The 23518-nt window shown below is 41.5% G+C and overlaps 1 protein-coding gene across 1 annotated transcript; it reads left to right on the top strand.

Moving 5' to 3' along the window:
* The first annotated feature begins 13035 nt into the window (after nt 1–13035).
* Nucleotides 13036–21685, top strand: rlbp1a (retinaldehyde binding protein 1a). The gene is made up of 8 exons (XM_054732317.2): nt 13036–13122; nt 13852–13886; nt 14185–14313; nt 14408–14612; nt 18822–19000; nt 19977–20135; nt 20761–20871; nt 20943–21685. Exons 2-8 carry the CDS (start codon nt 13878–13880, stop codon nt 21087–21089), a joined length of 939 nt encoding a protein of 312 aa, XP_054588292.2. The 5' UTR covers nt 13036–13122; nt 13852–13877; the 3' UTR covers nt 21090–21685.
* The last annotated feature ends 1833 nt before the right edge of the window (nt 21686–23518 follow it).

Genomic DNA, 23518 nt, shown 5'->3' with positions numbered 1-23518 from the left:
GTATTCAACTTAAGCAGCGAAAATGAGTGCAAGTCTGTTATCTTGAGTTCATAAGCAATCATGTTACAACATTACTCCGGTCCTAGTCTCACTTCACTGCTTCCTCAGAATTTTAGAGTTCATTTTAAAATCCTTTTTTTTACTTTTAAAGCCTTGCATGGTCAAGCCCCCTCATATTTACCTGATCTGCTGCCAATCTACACTCTGGAATGCTGGAAGATCAGATATTACTGGTGGTCCCAAAAACCCGATTAAAGCCCCATGAAGATTGCTCCCAAAGCGGTAAAGCTTTTCCTGTCTCTCGTCGCTGTTGAATCCTTTTCAAACGTGCTTATACCCGGGTTTATTGTTTGCCTTATTCTATTTTTTCTCCTTGTATTTCATTCAGTTTTAATGTTGAAGCACTTTGTGATTTATTTGATCAAATTTACTTCCTTTTCAGCCACCAGGGGGCAGCGTAACTCCTCACATCAAAGTGTGTGTGTGTGTGTGTGTGTGTGTGTGTGTGTGTGTGTGTGTGTGTGTGTGTGTGTGTGTGTTACACATATAGGACTGCATGAGACAGAGTGGTTTCATCAAATCCATGCATCTTATATCTTGGTTGAAGTAATGGTGAATAAAAATTACTTCTGTTTCATAAATGACGTCTCAATAGTGTCTACGATAATGTTTTATCTCATATTGGACCTATCTTTGGTCTGGGAGGTGTAACATATCATGATACGAGCCTTTTAAAACAAGTTAAAGTGTTACAAGAGGAGATAAATGCATGAATTTCAAGTTCATGTTTGGAGACCAACCTTCACAGTTTGGAGGCTCACGCTGGTGAGGAGACACCATTAGTTCTAGTAACACCTGGGCTCCCAAGGCCTATTCTGACAGGATGGATGTTACGGAACCCTTAAGGATTCCAGTTGGATGATTGGAGGATTATTTAGGAGGATTGGAATGAACAAACTGATTTCAGTGGTGAAGGGTTAAATGAGTGAGTTAACCCACCACCAAGGATGAACTCTGCTAGCTTTAAAAATCAGCTGCTCTAAATAAGTGTGTGAGTCAGAGAGGAGCTCTAGGATGGACATGAATAAAGGAACTATTGTAGAGGTAAAGCAGGGCAGGGCTAACGTTAACAGCTGTCATACGGTCCATTTGAAATGTTTGAATTTTATTTGGCTTGTTATGTGACAGGTTAGAGCACAATCTCATGTTAGAGTTTTGTCATGAAAACATTGAGATACCCCACGTACTGATGGCATCTAAAAAATAAAATTTATTTTTAAAAATAAAGAGTAATTTTAATCACAATTGAAACATACAATCCTAGATAAACCTCGTCCAATCAATGTGCACGTCCTGTTCTCGCTGATTGGATTGAAATCCTTCCATCAAACTGTGTGTGTGTGTGTGTGTGTGTGTGTGTGTGTGTGTGTGTGTGTGTGTGTGTGTGTGTGTGTGTGTGTGTGTGTGTGTCTGTGTGTGAGCGAATTGTGAACTTGCATTGTGATTTTGCACTACTTAGATGTAGCCATCATTACGCTGACAAAAATGTAACTAAGTAACTTTTACTTTGAGTACATTTTATTTACGATACTTTTTACTTTTACTTGAGTAAAAATTTAGGCAAGTACTTTTACTTGTACTTGAGTAAAAAATTATCAAAGTATTGGTACTCATACTTAAGTAGTGAATTTTTGCACTCTTTCCACCTCTGCATTTCATCATTCAGTATTCAGATCGGTGATCTAGTGGTAGAGCGTCTGCCCTGAGACTGGGAGATCAGGAATCAATTCCTGGTCCGGTCATACCAAAGACTTTGAAAAAATGGGACCCAGTGCCTCCCTGCTTGGCACTCAGCATTAAGGGGTTGGATTGGGGGGTTAAACCACCAAATGGTTCCCGAGTGCGGCTGTGTCTGCAGCTCACCGCTCCCCCAGAGGATGGGTCAAATGCGGAGGACAAATTTCGCACACACATCAATGTGTATGACAACTAATGGGATTGTATTCATTATTATAAAAGTTCTTTCTTTATAACGGTTCAAATTTTTTCTGGAAATTTGGGAAGACGGGAGCGATTGGAGGGCGACCCGCACCCACGGAAAGCACTGTTCGTGTGGAGACCTCACAGACTGGGACGTTACTCGAAGTGAATCATAAGCTGGACAATGTTCTAGCAACGATACTGGTATTAGTGCGCAAAATGGATGTCATCTTGGAGAGAGTCACCGGACGGTATGGACAAGTTTAAAAACCCAAATTGGCTTCACTGAAGGACTAGAATGATCAGTTTAAAGACCGAAGGCAGAGAGCAAAATTATCTCAGCCTGACCCAAACAAAGTCTTGTCATCCGAATCTAACACACTAGCAGCCTTGAGTGGCTAGCAACAAACCCACACAAAGGAATGCAGACAGATGCAGACAGATGCTGTGAAAGCCCGACCTCCACCCACCCCCCACCCCCCATCCCCACCCCACACCCCCTTCAGATTGGTGGACTTCAGCCTGGCGAGGTCGTCAACCTGCAGGAGTCAATGTGCTCTGCGCTTCTCCCAAGATCTCCCTCCCACCTGTGACTACAGTGGCTGAGCGCCGTAGATGGCTGCTCTCGCTGGGGGAAACAGGATTCCCCCCCCCCCGCCTACCTATTGGAGTCTCATGTTGTGTTGTGTTGTCTGAAGTCTGTTGCATATCTGTCTGAGGTGGGGGGTTTTCTGGTGTTGTGCACAGTTAACTCCGGTTGTAGCTAGGTTACTACCTCCGTTAGCTTAGCTCCCACCTCCGCATTAGCTTTGGGTTAGCTTCAGGTTAGATTGTAGCTAGTTCGACCGGGTGTCGTCAGTTGATCCCAGCCTTACAGCCCCACCCTCAGCTCCACCTCTCTTCCCTTTTGTGGAATTGTCTGGGCTTGACGGAGCCTGTGACACGGTCAAAATGGCGGTGGTGGCCACCTCCCAGTTTAGCTTATTATTGGATCTATGGAAACCCATTGCCCAATAATTATATGTCGATGGAATGACCACAGTCACCAATTCTTGTCATGTGTCTTGCCCATGTATGTCTGATCTCTGAATTATGTGTACTGAAACTCTAATTTCCCTCTGGCATAGGCATCATTTTAACCGCGGACGCCGGGGACATGTCCCCGGCAAAATTTGTGATTGGCAGCTGTGTCCCCCCCACTTTCAAAAAAGCCTGCTGATGAGGATTTTTGTTTTACCAGCTCAGATCTTATACCAGGGGTCGGCAACCTATTCCCATCAAAGAGCCATTATTACCCGTTTCCCACGGTAATTTTGGACGGACCTTAATAAGCAGTGACTTAAGTGAAGCAGGCAGGTCGCGCTAGAAATTTTCGTCATAAATGTGTTCCCTCGTCCTTTTTATTTATAAAATATGAAGTAAAACCTCACAATTTAATTTTCATTCATTTGTCATTAATATGTAGTCTACACCCGTGCGTTAAGTGGACCATCTCCCAGTAAAAGCAAAGCATCCAGTCCACCTCTCCAAATGCGTAAAATGTGCATCACAGCCGCTAGTTAGGCACGCCGTGCGCACCGTCAGCTGATCAGCCCAGACAAGAGCAGAGCAAATAGAGAAAGAATAGAGGATAATTGTGTCTGGATGTGGATGGAGATTACATTTTACAGCAGCCTGATCATCATTTAAATACATAAACCATCACCTGTCTTCTAGTCCACGCTATCAGCATTATTTTAATTGGTGTGTGTGTGTGTGTGTGTGTGTGTGTGTGTGTGTGTGTGTGTGTGTGTGTGTGTCTGTGTGTGTGTGTGTGTGTGTGTGTTTAATATGAACTTAGACTCTGCCTCTCGTGTTGAGTGTTTCCGTCCCAGCTTCTCTCGAACAATCAGACCCAATACTGCTGCACATTTTGCTGCTATTCTTGCTTTGAATTCAGCTCCATTTCAATCTACTGATGAATTTACTGTTGTTGAGGGATTACTTCATGCGCTTGATTCATCCTGTCTGGCTGCTTTGGATATTGTCGCTCCATTAAAATCAAGGCGAAATACATCCCGACCTGACCCATGGCTGAACGAGCAAACTCGTTCCATGAGACAACATGCCAGAAGACTGGAACGTAAATGGATAAAAGACAGGCTTACTGTATCCTTTGAATCCATGAGAGAGGCGTGGTCTCAGTACCAAAGAGCAGTCAGAGGCGCAAGAAATCGATTTTTTGCAAGCATTGTAACGGCTAATTCTAATAATCAAGGTGTGTTATATAAAACTATGAATGCAGTGCTTTCACCAGTTACAAAACTATTTTCCTCTGCGTCTGCTGACTTGTGTAACCAAATCCTGCAGTTTTTCTTAAATAAGATTAGTGTAATCAGAGCTCAGATTCACCAAACCAACCATGTTCCTGATTCAGTCATTCCCCCTCATGTGCAACTTCAAAGCTTTCAGCCCATCTCTCTGCCCTATCTAGAAAAAACTGTTGCTGCCATGAAACCGTCTGGCTCCCCAGAAGATGTTATCCCACCACGTCTCCTGAAAGAGGTTTTTCCTTTCATTAGCCATAATGTGCTAGACATCTTAAATAGTAGCTTGACATTGGCTGAAGTTCCTTCTGCCTTTAAACATGCCGTTCTTCAGCCAATCTTGAAAAAACCTGGTCTCGACCCCACTGATTACTCTAATCTCCGACCAATTTCCAAATTACCGTTTTTATCTAAGGTCCTTGAGAAAATAGTGTATGAACAGATGCTGACACATCTAAATGACAATCAGGTAATGGACATTTTTCAGTCTGGTTTCAGAAAACAGCACAGCACTGAAACTGCTCATGTTCGGGTGTTTAATGACATTTTTCTCGCTTTAGATTCAGGTTTCCATGTGGTTCTGCTACTTTTGGATCTATCAGCAGCATTTGACACGATCGATCATAACATCTTGATCACCAGACTTCAGACTTGGGCTGGCATTTCTGGTTCAGCCCTAGATTGGTTCAGGTCATACTTTTATAACAGGTCCGCTAGAGTCATGTTGGATGGCTGTTCATCCGAGTCACAACCACTCCGTTGGGGTGTCCCACAAGGTTCAATACTCGGCCCGTTACTATTTAACCTCTATATACTGCCCTTAGGAGCCATTTTCAGAAGGCACGCTGTCTCATACCATCTTTACGCTGATGACTGTCAGATCTACTTTTCATTCAAGCCAACTCAATCAATGCAAGTTCTGTCTGATTGTATCGATAATGTTAAGCTTTGGCTTGCTGATAACTTCCTCCATCTGAATGACTCCAAAACAGAAGTAATCGTTTTTAATCCTCACAGCATCCCGGCTACTCTTCAACCTGACCTCAACTATCTCTCACCTAATGTCTCCACTGTAATTTCCAACCTTGGAGTTAAAATAGACCAGGCTCTGAAGATGGATGCTCAGGTCAATAACACAGTTAAATCATGTTTTTACCACCTCAGGCGTATCTCTAAACTTAAGCACATCCTGAGTGTCCGTCTTCTCAAATCAGTAGTCCACACTTTCATCACTTCACGGCTGGATTACTCCAACTCCTGCTTATACGGCATCAGTAAAGCAGCTCAATCTAGACTTCAGCTAGTCCAGAATTCAGCAGCTAGGTTCCTGACTGGAGTTGACAGAAGACAGCACATTACACCAATTCTAAAATCTCTCCACTGGTTGCCCGTTCATCTCAGGATCAATTTCAAAATCATGCTGCTCACTTATAAATCCCTGAACAGTCAAGCTCCTCCATATCTGTGTCAACTCGTCCATTACTACAATCCGCCTCGTGCTCTCAGGTCTGAGGATAAGCTCCTCCTAGCTCTTCCAAACGCACGTCTGAAAAGCCGTGGAGAAAGGGCTTTCTCTGTCTGTGCTCCCAAGCTGTGGAATGCATTACCACTACTAGTGAGGCAAGCACCAACAATTAGCATTTTTAAATCTCGCATGAAAACTCACTACTTCAACCTTGCATATAATACATAATCATGGACCACTTTCGACATCTGCATTCTTTCTACAATAGAATGCACAATAATTAACATCTGTATTACTGTGGTTCTTTCATATGTTTTTATCTGTTGTTTCACATTCCTTTGCGTTTTTAGTGTTTTTACGACTGTTAGTTCGAGTATTTTCTTGTTTTCATTTTTTCTTATAAACTATGCTTTAAATGTCATTCTGAACGTGTTAATTTAACTGTAATCTTTTAATGTACAGCGCCTTGTCTGGTTGTAATGCCATGTTGAATGCGCTTTATAAATAAAATGGTATGGTATGGTATGGTGTGTTTTCCACTTCAAACACTGGTCTAACCAACCAGACCAGCGTGTCCAGTAACACATTAATGTTACAATTAAACAGTTTCACTTCATGTAGGCTAGGAACATTTCACCTGTTGTGGCCCGACCGCTTCTGCTCCACATAAGCTTTGTGCGTGATCAAATGTCTATACGCGTCATGCCGCTCCATATTAGAGACGGGAACAAGCGCTGTTCAGCCAAAGTTTCATAATTTCATAAAAAGAACATTTTTCCAAGTGACACATCCCTCAGAGAGACCGGGTTTCCAGACTGTTTCAGTGGGAGGAAATCTTATCGCATGCGCCATGGTTCTGCACTGCGCTGCGAACCCCAGATCTTCAGCCCACTGTCCACCGTGGGCGCTCCGAGCCGCGCTGAACACAGTGTCCAGTATAAAGCTCTGATGTTCTGATGGGAATATTTTACCTCCGCGATGTGCGTTAACGATTAAAATGTCAGCTCATCCATGCGCATCAGTGTGCGTTGGGGTAATTCTTTCAAACCAAACAACATCCTTGAGTTCATCTGTCAAAATAAACAGTCAAATGGAAATATATGTAACCTGCTGTTTAACTGTTTTGCCTTCCTGTGAAGATTGTTGCAAAGAGAAACAATTAAACTTGATTAACCCCAGAGCCACCCAGAGAACCAGAGCGCATGCGGGAAGGTTCCTCCCACTGAAGCGAGTTTTTTCCAAACCCTGTCTCTCAGAGAGACTCGTCACTTAGAAAATGTTCCCTGATTATGAAACTTTGGCTGAATAGCTCTTGTTCCTGTCTCCAATGTAGCGACACATCCAGGAGCCGTCTGAGGAGAATCCCAGAATCTCACATTGTCTTCAGCTCAGAAGCGCATATGATTACGCACAAGCGTGACGTGTCAACCCGGTCTCACAGTAAGACCGGGTTGGAACTGTTCAGGTTTACGCAGACAATCTTTACATTTAGAATTGAGATACAGATGTAAAATTAATGCAGTAAAATATAAAGCATTTTATTTAAATATCCATTCATTATGTTACAAGCACAGAGAGCCGCATGCGGCTCCAGAGCCGCGGATTGCCGACCCCTGTGCTAGCCTACTTTATTGTCCCCAGCAATTTTTAAACCCCACTCAAGTGTATGGTTATTGTCCCCAGCAATTCTGAAAACAAACTGATGCCCTTGCCCTCTGGGATTAATAAAGTATCTTTGATTGATTGATTGATTGATTGATTGATTGATTGATTGACAATCTCAATGTCAACAACATTGTAGAACCTTTCTTGCAGCTTGGAATATTAGAGGGCACACAGAGGCAGAATTATGTCTGTAAATGACCGGATACTGAAGAGGTCAAACTGTATGTCATGTTCTGTGTCCCTTTGTTCCCCAGCTCCTTCCTGTTCCCACTTCAGGCTCTCCTCTTGTGTCTTCCTAGTCACTCCCTCGTTTTCCTAGTTGTCTTTAGATTAGTCCTCACCCATCTGGTTATTAGTGGTTTATTTTTGCCCTCTGTCTTTTAGGTTTAGTTAGATCCATATTTTATAGGTTAATGTTTATCTGCCCTCCTGCCAAGCTCTTTCCCTGCCCATTTAGTTAATTGATTCCACCAGTTTCTCCTCAGCTCACACTCCTCACACCTGTCACCTGTTTCCCTGATTACCTCCCTCTGTGTTTATAAGCCTTGTCTGGTCACTCTGTGTTTGTTGGTTCATTGTCTTAGGTCAGCGTTCTTTTGTCTTTTGTCTTTTGTCTTTTGTCTTTTGTCTCTAGTCTCTAGTCCTCTGCATAGAAGGTGAGCTTTTGGTTTTTTTTGGTCTGAGTTTAGTTGTTAGTTTTGGATTTCTCCCCATTGGATTTTTGGTTATCTTCCTAAATAAAGGATTTTACTATTTCAACCGCTCCTGCCTGTGTGTTCTGGATTTTCTGCACCTTGGGTCCAAACCTCATTCTCTCAGCGTGACACTGTAGATGAAAAATGACCCTTTCTGGACGTTAAGGATGATTATGATGATTGATGACGATGATGTCATGATATATCATAGTCACATTCAATTAAACTTTGTCTAAGAATGACTAAATCAACTTTAAGTGCAAAAGGCATCTTAGTTTGCATTTTAGAGTGCATCAAGACCCTACCTTGGTGCTACATGACCCACAGAGTGGTCCCAACTGCAACTTTAGGTTCTGAGCAGCCTGCGATGGACTGGCAACCTGTCCAGGGTGTACCCTGCCTGATTGCCTGTTGACTGCTGGAGATAGAAACCAGACCCCCCACCCCCGCGACCCTGCGTGGACTAGTGGGTTCAGAAGATGGATGGATGGATGGATCTGAGCAGCAGTCACACTTTGGATTCACTGTATGGAAAAAGTCTTTCTGGAACCATTTCTATTCATTCACATTTTGTTTTATTTATCAAAATCACATGACCTGCAGAAAACTCTTTTGATAAAAAAATAGTGCTGTGTCCCCGAGACAAAAACACTTGTGTGATGCTGCACTCAGAGACCTTGTTAACCCCGTTTGTTGTTGCGAGGTCGTCCATGAGAGTCCACTAATGAGTGAGGAGACAATGGGACAGTAAGTCTGCCTGTATGAGAAGACAGTGTCCTCAGTGTGTGGAGCAGGGAGACCCAGCTCCGAGTTTTACTGCAGGATAGACACTTCATCTGTTCACACACAGCTCATTAACCTCATCTCTGCATCAACCCAGCTGCATTCTCACACGTCACTCTGATAAATCTCTGCTTTTTCATGTTGGGAAGAGGTGGTCTCTTCTCATTCTCCCACTTCAGCCTTTACATACAACTATAATTATATCTACCGCTGGATATAGGCACCAGCTCCCCCCGTGACCCTACTTGGACAAGCGGGTTCAGAAAATGCATGGATGGAGGGATAATTATATCTGGCAAAGCACTCTCATCAGACTTTTAAAGAAATTTTACGTTTCTAAAGTTCCAAAAATACAGGTGAATGCAAAAAGTTACAATATCATACAAAAGTCTGTTTATGTCAGTAATTAAACTTAAAAGGTGAAATTAATGTATGAGATATACTTGATTCCATGCAATGACAAATAGTTCAGCCTTTCTTTGTTATAATTGTGATGATTATGGCTGCCATTATTTATTTCAAACCTTAAATTACACCAGATTAGTATTTGTTGATTTTAATTATGTTAATCTATTCACACATCACTATATTATCATTAATTAATGGTCAAAACAATTTTGCTTCACATAACTGTTTAATATTTTTACATCACACTAAGAAATAATCTGAGGTATTTCGGTAATGCCTTTAAACTTGTCAAATTCTGATTTGTCTAAATTTGTAAACAGTAGCTAATATAGGCTAGCTCACTTCCTGGACTAGTCAGTTCTTCGCCAGCTTCTTCAGTTAGGCTGACCGGGTGAGCCAAGCACTTGAGTCCATCCTCTCTTTTGACCTCAAGGTCAAAGCTACTCTGCAGCACTTGTGAGTTTATCAGATGCAAAATAGATATGCCAGCTTCCTGCTGTCACCTAGAAGGTATCTCAGAGAAGACGGGTCTTACTCAGAGCTGAACTACGGGTTCTGGCACTCAGAGGGCCACGCTACCGGCAGTTTGTCCATACCGACCTCTTGAACCCCTGGATTGCACTAGGGATTTCAACACAAAGAGTTTGCAGATCTGCACACTGGTGTGGGATGGTTTCATGAATAATTGATAGCTTGTTGAACCATACAGTCAGATTGATTTTACAACCCAGACATCACAAGATCTCTCAGATACTTAATAAGGTTTTGCTACAAAAACATCACGCTTTCATTCCAACATTTCATTCAGTGTCTGTTATCGTGCACAAACACTATTCATCATAATTTGTTCTGTGTTCTCATTTGTTCAGAAATATAGAAAATAAATTCATTTTTATAAACTATATCATTGACTCTGAAATTAATTAGTATGAAGTGTGTTTCCCTGAATAGTCCAAAGAACCTAAGGTAAATATTCAAAGACCAATCAGATTGATAATTCATATTTAAATGGAATGTCACATCGTATTGATTATTTAATAATATGTAGCTAAATCCATCACGCTACAATAATAATGATGACGATGACAATGAAGATGATGGGGATGATGATGATGATGTGGGTGTTTTTAAATCAGTTAATTAGTTTTATTTGGTTGAACAAAAACTTACAACGGTGGATTATATCATCAATGTCCACTGGCCTGTAGAGTTTGTGATAAATTAATCATAACTGTTGATAGTGCTCTGGTCTACTTCATTATTAGCTGTGAGAGGTTTGTTAAAAGGTGAGTAATTACAGACTAGAGAAAAAACTAAAACTTTTAATGCCTTCACTTTTACTGTATTTTCAGTAAACTGATTGTGTTTACATCAGGGGTATTCAACTGTGGTCCTGGAGGGCCGGTATCCAGCACATTTTAATGGTTTCTATTCTCCAACACACTTGTTTTAGTAGGTGAATCACCCTTGCAGCAGCTCATCAGGCTCTGCAGAAGCCTGTTAATTACCTGCTGATTGGAATCAGGTGTGTTGAAGCAGAGGTAAAACTTTCTGGAAGCCAGCCCTCCATACCCAAAACTGAATACCCCTGGTTTATAGAATAGAATAGAATAGACTAGAATAGAATAGAATAGAACAGAACAGAATAGAATGGACTTTATTGATCCCACAGTGAGGAAATTCACTTGTTACAGCAGCATCAGCACTTAAGGGAATTGTTTGAAGAAAAAAAAAACAAAGGTACATGTATATGCACATAGGCAGTAGGCTAGAATTGTAACCTTTGACCACTAAAAACCACGAATAAAGTACACCCAGGTGCTTAAAGGTATCCAAAACCTCAATGTCTGCTTCCTGGATGTCTGCTGGTGAGTGAGGAGGAGTGTTTCTCTGTAACTCAATCACCACTTCCTTTGTCTTACTGGTGTTCAAATGAAGGTGTTTATGCTCACACCATTCCACAAAGTCCATGATAACTGACCTGTACTCCTGGTCATTCCCCTCAGACACGCAGCCAACAATGGCCGTGCCTATTCAATTCAAATCAAGTTTATTTATAAAGCGCAAAATCACGACAAGAGTCGTCTCAAGGCACTTCACACAGCTGTGCAGCCTCACGTACTGTGGCCTGTTGGTGAGGTAGTTGATGGCCCATGCAGTCAGATGTTCGTCCACTCCTGCACCGCTCATCATCCACCCCCATGTTTGGTTTATATGCAAATAGCGTTTGGTCTATTTCCGGGGTCACTACTGAACGTAGATGGGTGAGGATGAGTCTCTCCATAGTTTTCATCAAATGGGAGATCAAGGCAACAGGTCTGTAGTGATCTGGTTTTCCGGGATGTGATGTTTTGGGAACTGGAACCACACAGGAGGTCTTCCACAGGATGTGGACATGCTCCAGATGGAGGCTCAGGTTGAACATGTGTGTGACCACTTCACAAAGCTGGTCAGCACAGTCTTTGAGCATTCTGGGGCTGATCCTGTCAGGACCTGCAGCTTTTCTGCTTTTAAGCCACCTCAGTCCTCTCCTCACCTGGTCAGATGTAACTGAGAGGGGGGAGTGAGGGAGAGTGTGGAGCTGAGGGGGGGTTAGTGGAGGGGGGAGGTTACATAATTGTTGTTGCACAAACATAGCTGCTTGCAGCTTCAGCAGATATATTCATATTGCTGTTTGCAGTTTCACCAGGTACGATTACAACTATTTATCATTTATTGCGTCAAGAGACTTGCCACATGGTGGATTTAGCAGCTGTGTGACACACAAACTGTGATCTGTGAAGGTCAGGAAACCTGAAGACATCTAGTGGACAGATAAAGAGATGCAGGAGAAAATGAACTAAACTGTAATTATGACTGATCACATCATCAGAGTGTGTTTTATATGTCCTGATCAACAAAAGTGCCACAACCATTATTCCCATCCATGATAAGGTGAAATAATAGATTTTCATCACATCACATTTAATGAAGATAAACCTAAATAACTGAAATTAGTTAGACCAAGAGGGTCGTTCAAAACAGAATAGCACCTGTTAACATGGCTAAAACAATTCATTTCACATTCAACAAGCAGTAAATATACTGCAAAAATGTACAGTTTAATAAACATTTAAGAGGTTAATTAATTGTTAGTGTAATTAATGATGGTACCTACAGAGGCCAGTCTGTGCGCTGCTGTGCAGTCATGGGTGGGTAATCTATCGTCTGGGACACAAAACAAGAGGTCACCACTGAGGACAACTTCAAACAATGTGCAGAGGAATGTCTAACATAAAAGTAGGAGTACGGATTTTGTTCCAGGGGGTCATTTCGCTCCCATAACAGGCTACAGGAGTCTCAGGATGAAAATAATATATTAATTTTATTGTCACATTCAGTCTGAATGGGACATACTTTACTTGTTCATCTTTTGTTTTACCTTCCTTTTTGTTGTTTATGTTTTATTCCATGAAATCAGAAACCAAATTTAAGAATAAAACAGAAACAATGCACAAATGAAGTGAGTATATAGACATTTTTAAATATTTCACTTTTCTAAATCAACAAAACGTACAAAGAAACTTTGGAAAAGGAAGAAACTTAACAAAATACAGGTGAGAAAACACAGATTTGGCTTTGATGATCATCAAAACCATCTCCTCTCCTCCTCTGCAGCAGATAGTTGTCATTTGGTAGATTAGCCATTTATAATCCAGTGTGTGAAGTCTAATCCTACTTTGAGTGACGTTTCCAGTTCTTCCCTCCCCTCCTGCGGTTCTCTTTGCCACGTTTGTTTCCTCCACCGCTCCGTGTGTCTCTCCCATCCCGTCTGCTGAAGGTAAGGCTGATCAGCTCTTTGATTAAAACTAACTCAGAACAGATAAAGGGACATTGGACACATTTAAGGATTAGGCATCAAGACATCTGGGTGCACTCACAATAACAAATAAAACTTTGATTTGTTATATTTTTTATCTTCATTCACTTAAGATTTGTTCTGTTTTTAACATATTTCTATATTCATTATGTTGATGACTAAATGTGCTGATTACATATAAAAATACAAAAATGAACTGTTACATTTATGAATTTAACTGTCAGCACAGACAATCTTATTAAATGCAAACTTCTAATCCTTTTGATGTTAAATAATCTAATATTTCACAATAAAATAGATTTAATCAACGGTTTTTAATTAAGCAGAGACTCTTTATAAGAGCATTATTTATTTATTTTAGAAAATAAAGGTAAAATATTTCAGTGACTACAATAATTTCTGCCTGTAAGCACGAGAAAAGAGATAAAAGATTTGTAGCGTTTTTGAGTGGGGGAAAGGAGATTTTTCCACATGGAAATAAAATTTTCACTAAGATTTAAATTTTCTTCAACTGAAATACAATTTATTATCATTTTTTGTTCTGAAATGAGTTGTTTTCTCCAAGTTCCTAGATGTTAACGAATCAATGAATCAACGGATCCTTGATAGTTTTAACAAAACATCCATTTTTTAATCAAATCTGTAGACAGCCTTTGGTTTCTGAGGTGTTGATGTTCTGTTTCTGTGCAGGCTATCTGCTGCGAGAGGCTGCAACCATGGCTGCTGTAAGTTCAAACCCTTCTGTGAAGTTATCCTTGTTTCTGGTTGAGTCAGAGTCTGGCCACGGCTCAGTGGTTAAATAACAGGAAACTGTCAGCGCATGACGCTGCTTAGTGCTGTTTTTGTGCCAGTAGCTGCTGGCTCTGAGATGGACCCTCCTACTGACGCCTTTTCTGCAGTCATGTGAAGCAGATTATCCAGATGTTGTCCTCAGAGGGGTTGTGCTTTCTCAGCTTTATCTCTGGTTTGATGTTCAAATGAAAATATGCATAAAAAATGAGCCCACCTTTCCTCCGTCTGCAGACTGGAACTTTCCGTATGGTTTCAGAGGAGGAGCAGGCCATGAGGTCAAAGCTGGAGCACCTGACAGTGAAGGATCATGGGCCGGTGTTTGGGCCATGTCACAAACTGCCTGGTCACACTATCCAAAAGGTAAAACACCTTAAAGAAATGATCAGAATACTCATAAATTGTTAGATCCTGCCGACACGAGCTCAATTCTTAAAGCATTTAATGTGTCATGCAGGCGAAAGATGAGCTGAATGAGACAGATGAGAAACGGGCGTCCTCGCTGAAGGACCTCCGTGCCATGATCAAAGAGAAGGTAGCAGCAGGAGACGACATGGCCAAACTGGTGCAGGAACGTTTTGGGCACAAACCAGACTCTTTGCTGCTCCGTTTCCTCAGAGCACGAAAGTTTGACGTTACCAGAGCTCATGAGCTCATGAAAGGTGAGTGAGTGACAGAGACAGCAATGACATGTGAAATGGTTTGTACTGTTTAGAGGACAACTGAGTCCCTGAAGCTTCCATGTGCTTTGGTTCGGTTTCTGCAGACGTGTTCTGATAGGTTCAGTAATTAAGGATGAGCTCTCTTTTGTTTCCTGGTTGTGCACATCCTGTCTCTCTCTCTCTGAGACAGTCAGGCATGTGCTCATTAATTGGGGGCTTAGAGAAACTGCAGAATTCCCACTGACAAAGCCCTTCTTTGTGTCCAAATTGGACAACAGGTTTATTTTACTAGTAGAAGCTCTGTTGAGCTAGGAACCTGAGCTGATGGAGTCGGTCTGAGAGATGATTGGCTTGATTTCTCTCCAGTGATTCTCAACCAGGGGTACACGTACCCCTAGTGGTCCATGAGCGCATTACGGGGGTTCGCGACAGCACCCGCCCTGGTTAAAAACATAAAACATTGAGCTGGGATGTGTTATGCTTAGTGAGTGCTCAAATAAAGTGATGGACGATAATTCAGGGTTCATATATTATCAATTATCAATTTAGACCGTAAGCTGCATCAGCTGTGGACTGGAGGCTGCTGCAGCAGTGTGGATGCAGGAGTACTTGTAAAGAAGATGGGGTAACGTCAATTACTGATGCTGAACAGAGGAACATCCTCTGTAAATAATTCTGTCGACAATAAAGTCGTATCTGTGTTAATAACTCGTCAACACAAATTCCCTTAAATGTCATCCAGTTTTTTTGACACATGATGAACTCACAGGCTTCTAAACCTTTGATTTAGTTTGGACAAATCTCCATCTGCAGCTGTTTCTCTCATTAAAAACACTCACGCTATTACTGCAGCTTCTCTCTCTCCTCATCTCTTCATGCAGCTGAGGTGCACCGAGGGTCTGACCTCTAATAATAACTTTTATGTTGCATTGTTTGAAGAATGAATCATAACAACATAAAAACTTCTTGAAAGGTTTTTTATTTTATAAAATAGGTTTTGAACGTTAAATGTTTTTTAAATTACATTCAGTCCTGGATTAAGAAAGACTACATGAGGGAAAAATCAGAGCAGGGCTGCAGCTGCTACTGAGAGAGGGCATGAAACCTCATTCACACCTAATGCAGAATGGATACAATCCAGTTTATCAAGGATCAGAAATCATGGGGTCCAATCAGAGCATTTACAACAGCTGTGGTGCGAATCCATCTGCAGAGCTCCAGAAAGTTTCCACACAGTCTATTTTTTCTGAACCCTGCACGAGGATTGTTAAAGAATTCACCTGAGCCAGACGGGAAGTGAGACGTGGTTCAGCTTTAGGGAGATTTAATAAAATGATGTTCATGTAATAATCAGTTAGGTTTAAATTTTGGGGAATCGTCAACACGATTGACTAAGGGGGTACTCTTGGTACAAGAAAATGACTCAGGGGTCTACAAGTCAAAAAGGTTGGGAAACACTGGTTCAAACTAACTGATTTGCACTTAAAACTCAATCAATTAGCCCTTTAGTATTGGCTTTATAGGTAGAACATGGAACACGAACACCAAAACGACATCTAGTGGAGGTTGTAGTTGCAACAACAGAACAAGGCTTCCCGCCATCGGGATACCCGGTTTGCTGCTGATATGTGAAATGTTTTATTTGGGTCCATCTGCTGTAGGCTCCACCTAAACTCAGTGGCGGCTCCAGAAATGTTTTTTCTGCAGGTGCTATGGAGGAGATAGTCTTTTTATTGAGGGTGCTATGAAGGAAGTGGTCATGCGTACCTATTGTTCTCTAAAACACCTTCAACACTAGCAGATACACATGCGTGCACAAAACCTCAACAACACCTGAAACAATCATTAATATACATCATAAACATATGAACAATCGCTGAATTTTCCATGAAATCATAAACACATACAGCCACACAGAAAAACATCTATAGAGTTGCATGGTTAGCTAACATTAGTGTTAGCATTTCCAGCGGCAAAACCCTTGACTGATGTGGCCGTTGAGGGTTGACTCTCTTCATCCAGATCCGTAGGTTTTTGTGGGTCTGAGATCACTTCCAAAGATTCATTCGTTTCTGACTGAACCTGTGGAAATTTGGGCAACAAAAACCGATCAATTTTACCACTAGCTCTACCTTTCACTCGTTCGCAGGTGGAAAATTAGGTCAAGGGTTAACATCCATTTCCTGTTTTGGTTTAAGTTTTTACAATCTATATGATAATTTACTGATTATTTTTGTTTTGTATGTTAAATATGATCACATTCACATGTTAAATTCAAATTAAATTGTAAAAAAAAAATCTAATATTTACTTGGGGGTGCAATGACTAATCCAGGGGTAGCTATAGAAAGAAGAAGAAAATATAATTTCTGTAGCGCCTCTCAAGATAAAAATCACGAGGCGCTTCACAAAAACAAAAAATGTAAAAATATAAAAAAGCATTTAGAAAATGTTTAAAAATATATTTAAAATGAGCAAAAATAGACAATTGTGATTAAAAAATGTTAAGAAAGAGAGAGTGAATAGGAAAGAGGGAAATCAGTGGATCCTGAGGAAGGTGGAATAGGTGGGGAGGGCAGAATAAAGAGAGAGTGGTCGAAGAAGGTCATACAAAAGCCAGCTTGAACAAGTGAGTCTTCAGCTGCTTTTTAAAGGAGACCACTGAGTCCACTGATCTCAGGCTCAGGGGGAGAGAGTTCCAGAGTCTGGTGGCCACAGCAGCAAATGATCTGTCACCTTTGGTCTTTAGCCTGGTGCTGCACAACCAGTAGGCTTTGATCACTGGACCTCAGGGACCTGCTGGGGGTGTAGGGACTAAGAAGATCACCAATGTAAGCTGGTGCTTGTCCGTGTAAGGTCCTATAGACCAGAACCAGGATCTTGAAATGAACCCTGAAGTTGACTGGCAGCCAGTGACGCTGGAGGAGAAGCGGGGTGATGTGGGTGTATTTGGAGGACTCGGTCAGAAGCCGAGCACAGGCATTCTGAACCACCTGTAGACAGTTCAGGGAGGCTCTGCTCAGACACGTGAAAAGAGATTTACAGTAGTCTAAGCGTGAGGAGGTGAAGGTGTGGATAACTGTCTCAAGTTCAGAGCAGGACAGAATGGGACTCAGCTTAGCAATGTTCCTGAGATGAAAGAAGGAAGAGTGAAAAAGAGAACTGACATGAGAATCCAGGGTGAGAGCTGGGTCAAAGGTCACACCAAGATTCCTGACAGAAGGTTTGGTGTGGGAAGCAAGCTGACCAAGAGAGTCTCTGACTTTGGGAAGCAGCTTGTCTGGGGCACAGATGAGGATCTCAGTCTTATCTTCATTCAGCTGAAGAAAGCTCCCAGCCATCCAGGTTTAGATAGTCTAAGCAGGTGTGTAACAGCTGCAGCTTAGACATCTCATGGGGCTTAAAGGAGATGTTCAGTTGGATGTCATCTGCATAAAGATGGTAGGAGATTCCTTTGAAGGAGCTCAGGATGTGCTGAAGAGGAAGCAGATAGAGGAGGAAGAGCAGAGGCCCCAGCACAGAACCTTGTGGGACACCATGGGTAAGAGAGGTGGTGGAGGACCAAAACTTGGAGACGGCCACAGAAAAGGAGCACCCCCTAGCGCCCCCTGGCACCGCCACTGCCTAAACTCACTCTGGTTTTAGATCTTTAATGGTCGCTCCTCTTATGAGAAGGATAACGACATGTGCTGGGCTCAGAAGCAGCTACTTGACTTGCTGAGTCCGCCATTTTCCATAGGACCATCTTCACTGTGCTGAGCGCACTGTGGCCCTCTATTGGCTGGTAGATATAAATATAAACCCAGTGTCGTGCCTGTCAAAATAAATATTTGACTTTTAAAAAAAAATTAAAATAAAGCTTTTCTTCATTCTGCACACAGCTAAACGCCCGTGGAGGTATTATTCAAGAAAATACAGTTTTTTTGTTAAATTGTTCCATGTGTTGTTTATTTTAAATGACCTATTCTTCTTTGAAGGTGCATAAGAGAAATGTGGAGGAAACTTGTTACTGAATAATCACTCATTATACACACGTGCACTTCTTTTTACTGCTGGTTAAGTGAGCACCATGAGGCTCAACACTGAGGTAGTACTGTCGTTGTGTTTGGTACCAGCAGCCTGCAGCGACCCAAATTAACAACTGGTTCCTAAATGTAACCACGTATTTATTTTGGCATACAGAAAAGAGTGTGTTCTGTGGATCCTTTAGGTTATGTGCGCTTCAGGAAGGAGTATCCAGAGCTGTTTGAGAACCTGACCCCAGAGGCTGTCCGCAGCACCATCGAGGCGGGATACCCCGTAGTGCTGCCCAGCAGAGACCGCTATGGACATGTGGTCCTGCTCTTCAACATCGACAACTGGGACCTGGAGGAGATCACCTTTGATGAGGTACACTGTGATCTTTTATGGGCCATTCCCATCTGTACTGGGTCGGCCCGGGCCGGGTAGCGTAGGTTGTTTACATATCTGGGTGGCCTGGTATTTTTCCGGGCCAACCAAGGCTCATTCTCAGCCCTCTTCTCGAAGGGGTCTGCTTCAGGCCGACCAGGGCCAACACACCCACTGCTGACAGCAAATTCACACCTTCCATTAGAGCAAGCCTCTGATTGGTGGGTAGAATCAGCCCACATGGGCGTAAGACAAGGATGTGTGGAATCAACCGGGCCAGGCTGGGGCCGACTGGGGCTACCCGGCCCGGGCCGACCCGGTACAGATGGGAATGGCCCATTAGATTGATCACAAAAATTTTGTTTTCTCTGGAACTTTGGCAGCTTTTTTACTTTTTATTTGTCCAGCTGCTTTTCAAAGAAATGTTTCCTTTGTGTTTGTTAATCTAAGATATTATTAATTGTTCTTAACGCACAACAGACAACTCAGCAAAGAACCAGTTTTACATTGGATCATATTCACTTGTCAAAAGAACACAACATTTTTAATTGAATCTATGAGAAACACCAAAAAGAGCACAGTTTGACACGTTTTTCCACCAGTGAGTTAAAGATTAATAAGTATTTGATGATCGAGTGACAGACAAGGCTTCTCTCACTTCCTGTTTTGGGTATCTGCTGTTATTTCCTCTAATTTGTCAAAGACATTGTTAATTTCCTAAGGATAGAGTATCTTTATGGTTTTGACGTTTGTTCTTTTTTTTCCCACTTTCCTCACATTTAAGACTAACTGTGTAATATTATGTAACGGTCAGGAATGAGGACTGGACAGAAAATGAGAAGAAAGTAGCTAAAGTTCAACCTTTCAGTAAGGTTGGAGAGCAACCAACGAAGACCATTTTAAAAGAGTACTTGAAAGTCTGGTTGCATGGAAGCAAAACAACGAAACCAAGTGTGCACCTTCACATCTTTAACAGGTCCTGAGAGCATACTGTGTGATCCTGGAGAAGTTGCTTGAAAATGAGGAGACTCAGATCAATGGCTTTGTCCTGATTGAGAATTTCAAAGGCTTCACCATGCAGCACGCCTCAGGAATAAAGACGGCTGAGCTCAAAAAGATGGTGGACATGCTGCAGGTAAGATCAGACCCATCTCTGAACACTCCTTAATTTTTAACCTTGAAGGCCAGGTTTACCTGTTATTTTTAAAATATGATCAGTCACTCTGAGTTTAATATGGAGGCTAAATATGAAAATAGTCTTCTACGCCTATTTCATGCATTTGCCTCTGATAGAAAATAGGCGGGGGAGAGCCTGACAGATCTATGTCACAATGTCAAATAAAGTTTCATGGCATCTCATCGAGGAAGGCTGTTGTTGGTTCAGCCTCCAGGAGAAAGCAGAGCACATCTCAACTAGTATAAGCAAGCATTTATCGTTAGCAACTCCACCACATGGCAGAACTCCTTCAGGCATGAGTTATTTGTGGAGATCAAACATCAATGTTGCAGAACAAACAGAGTCAGTGGTAGAGTCACATTGGTGTTAACCAATCAGAGGAGAGATGTCCAAATATCAGGAAATAAGACGCTAAATTCTGTCGACCTCTGCTCTTCTCTGCTCTGGCTCACTTAATTCCTGAAACAGGAGTGCCAGAGCTTTTTTCCACTGAGATTGACTCACAGTGCATTCATAGAGTTGAAAAAATGAGTGAACATGGTCTTTAAAGCTGTTTCATGATTGTGCCTGTTTGCTTCTGCAGGACTCGTTCCCCGCCCGTTTCAAAGCGGTTCATGTGATCCACCAGCCCTGGTACTTCACCACCACGTACAACGTGGTCAAACCCTTCATGAAGGCCAAGCTTCTGGAGAGGGTACGAACAAAGGCTAGGATCTATTCCTGACAGGTTCAGTTGAAGCTTTAACTTCTTCTCACCTCCTACAGGTCTTTGTTCACGGTGAAGAACTGGAAAACTACTTCAAGGAATTTGAAGCAGATATTCTGCCTTCAGATTTTGATGGAAGAGCTCCAGTGGCTGACTACCAGGCCATCGCCACCCAACTTTTTGGCTCTGAAGACACTGCTCTCTGAATTAAATTAAAACACACTGACATGAATTTAACCCCAGACTAGCAGCCATATCCTAGGAGGCTTTGTGATCACATATGTGGACTTCACTGAAGTTAGGATTCTTTGTTTTGCTTTTTCAGGCATTTGAGAGCAGAAGAAAGTGTCAGATGTTAGAAGTGAGGGACGATTTTCAGATGAGTAATGAGATGTGAATGAAAACTAAGATTTAGACATCACAGAGAATAAGCGTCACTTCACTGCTCCGATGTTTGTTGATGTTTAGTAGAGAAGGAAACAGAGAATGCTGATGAATCTAAGCAATCACAATCACCTGGGTTTGATCATTAAAATGAGATGTGGTGTGTTACCTGTTATTTTCACTAAAGTATGAACGGTGTGCAAAGCGAACACTGATAAAAGTTAAAACCTACACTTGATTACTGCATTTGAAGCTGCTCGCCGTGGTGCCTTGAGTACCTGCATTTGATCTCAGCTGCATTTCTGTTTTAAAAGTTCTGCATGTATGATTGAGATTTGTTTCAAAAAGGCCTCATCTACCAGAAACACCCATTCTGCCTTTTGCATTGTTAATAAAATGTATCTTTAGTTCTGTGTGACTACTTGTCTGTTTCTTTTCTTTAGTCTGGATGTAGAAATTAAACCTGACCAACATCAGAAGTAAGTTTCAGTATATTTTGCTGCATAAAGCCTGTTGAAATTAGTCTTACTTTTATCACCATAGAAACCCTCATTCCTCCCATAGCATCACCTCTGAATAAAGTCTTACCATTAATTTTAATTCCTGTACTTACAAAAAGAAGCTAAATCTATTGTTTGATTAAAGTTTGAGCTTGTGGGGTTTCCAGGCTCAAATCAACTGAATTTAGTGAATTGAAACAAGTTATAGAAGTTCACATGAATGCTGTGTTATGGAAACATTTATGTTTATTAATTCTTGATCATGGACTCAATCTACTGAATGTAAATGTATTGCTCTATGCCTCTCTGCATGCTCACTTATTCAGACACACCCACACAAGGCACACACACACACATTCTTGACTTCCCACACAGGCACAATCTCTCTCTCTCTCTCCACTCCCATGTCTCTATAAATAAAGTCTGTGAACAGATGCTCGAGGCATTTTGCCTCGTGCATCTTGCCACAGTTATAACTGTTTGACTTGTTCATTGTCTCCTTTTTCTCTCCGACTATAGGAAATGGGTTATTGATCAAATATATTGATAAAATCCATGACATGCTGTTTTATAACGTTCATGTTGTCATTCATTCACAAATTATGATTATTTTTAATTATAACAAATCCCAGCCAGAAGGGATGTGGCCAGCGTGTCCAGTCTCAGCTGTAACCAACCATGTAATGTGAAGTTTGGGTAGTGGGAAAGTTGATTAAAAAACACTTTACAGGTTACTTTTACAGTGTTAAAAGAGCAAGTCACCCCCTACCAGTCTTACTCCACTCCTGTTTACTGTTTGAAAAATGCACCACAAGAAGATGTTGCCTGGCAGACCGAGTGGGTGGAGCCGATAAGTTCACACAGGCTTACAGCGGCATTGTGACATCATAGGGTACCTCTTAGCCAATAGAGATGGCAGATTTAAATTCAAATGTAGTGCAGTTTTACCTGAAGACAGTGCAACACTGACAGCTTTAGGCAGACTATTTACATTTTCACTAAGACGCACTAAAGGGCCAAGTTATTGACAAGTGTCTGCAGCACGATTAGACCCTCGTTTATATAGTTTATCGGCAAAATAAAGTTAATTTGGGGGTGACTTGCTCTTTAAGTGAGAAAACAAACTTTGTGACTCAATATTAATCAGACATGGTATATTTTACCTAAAGCTAGGGTTCTTTCAGAGCTAAAAGATGTTTGTCCAACCATTTACACAGAAATAAACGTCATAAGATCTGAAATGGTTGAAGGGGACTATTTCCCCATGAGGAAAGGCACAGGTCAAAACTCTCCAGATAAAAAAACATTAGTTTAAAATAATAAATTGTAATTCATTATAATTCTAAGGTAAAATTCATTAGATATGTGTTGGTATTCATTTGTTCTCGTCTTCTATCAAATAGAAACCAAGCAGAGAGAAGCTCTAGCAGATTATGGATGCAGCTGCATTATTAAGTCAACAGAATGAGTGGGCTTGTTATACTGCAACCATCGTACTCTGATTCTGAAATAACCAACAGGAAGTCTCTTTAATAGTGTTTTGAGTGTCTGAAATATTTCATTACGAGTGTTAATGAAGCAAAGCTGGAGCAGTAGATAAAAATAAAAACACTTACAGCAGCTTAAAAAACACCCGGCCACCATTTTTCATTTGAAAATAATTTATTTTTAATTCACAATACTCATATTTTCTCACACATTTACTTCACACACCACTGGTTTTCTTTGACATAAAACGCTCAGGGTTCAGA

The sequence above is a fragment of the Nothobranchius furzeri genome, chromosome 9, assembly GCF_043380555.1.
Source record: "Nothobranchius furzeri strain GRZ-AD chromosome 9, NfurGRZ-RIMD1, whole genome shotgun sequence".
NCBI lineage: Eukaryota > Metazoa > Chordata > Actinopteri > Cyprinodontiformes > Nothobranchiidae > Nothobranchius > Nothobranchius furzeri.
This window is presented reverse-complemented; position numbering and strand designations above follow the sequence as displayed.

Excerpts from the sequence above, each read along its gene's own strand:
- rlbp1a (XM_054732317.2), top strand. Across the intron at positions 14,613-18,821 it reads AGCTCATGAGCTCATGAAAG|GTTATGTGCGCTTCAGGAAG; the intron begins GTGAGTGAGTGA and ends TGGATCCTTTAG. Across the intron at positions 20,136-20,760 it reads AGATGGTGGACATGCTGCAG|GACTCGTTCCCCGCCCGTTT; the intron begins GTAAGATCAGAC and ends TTGCTTCTGCAG.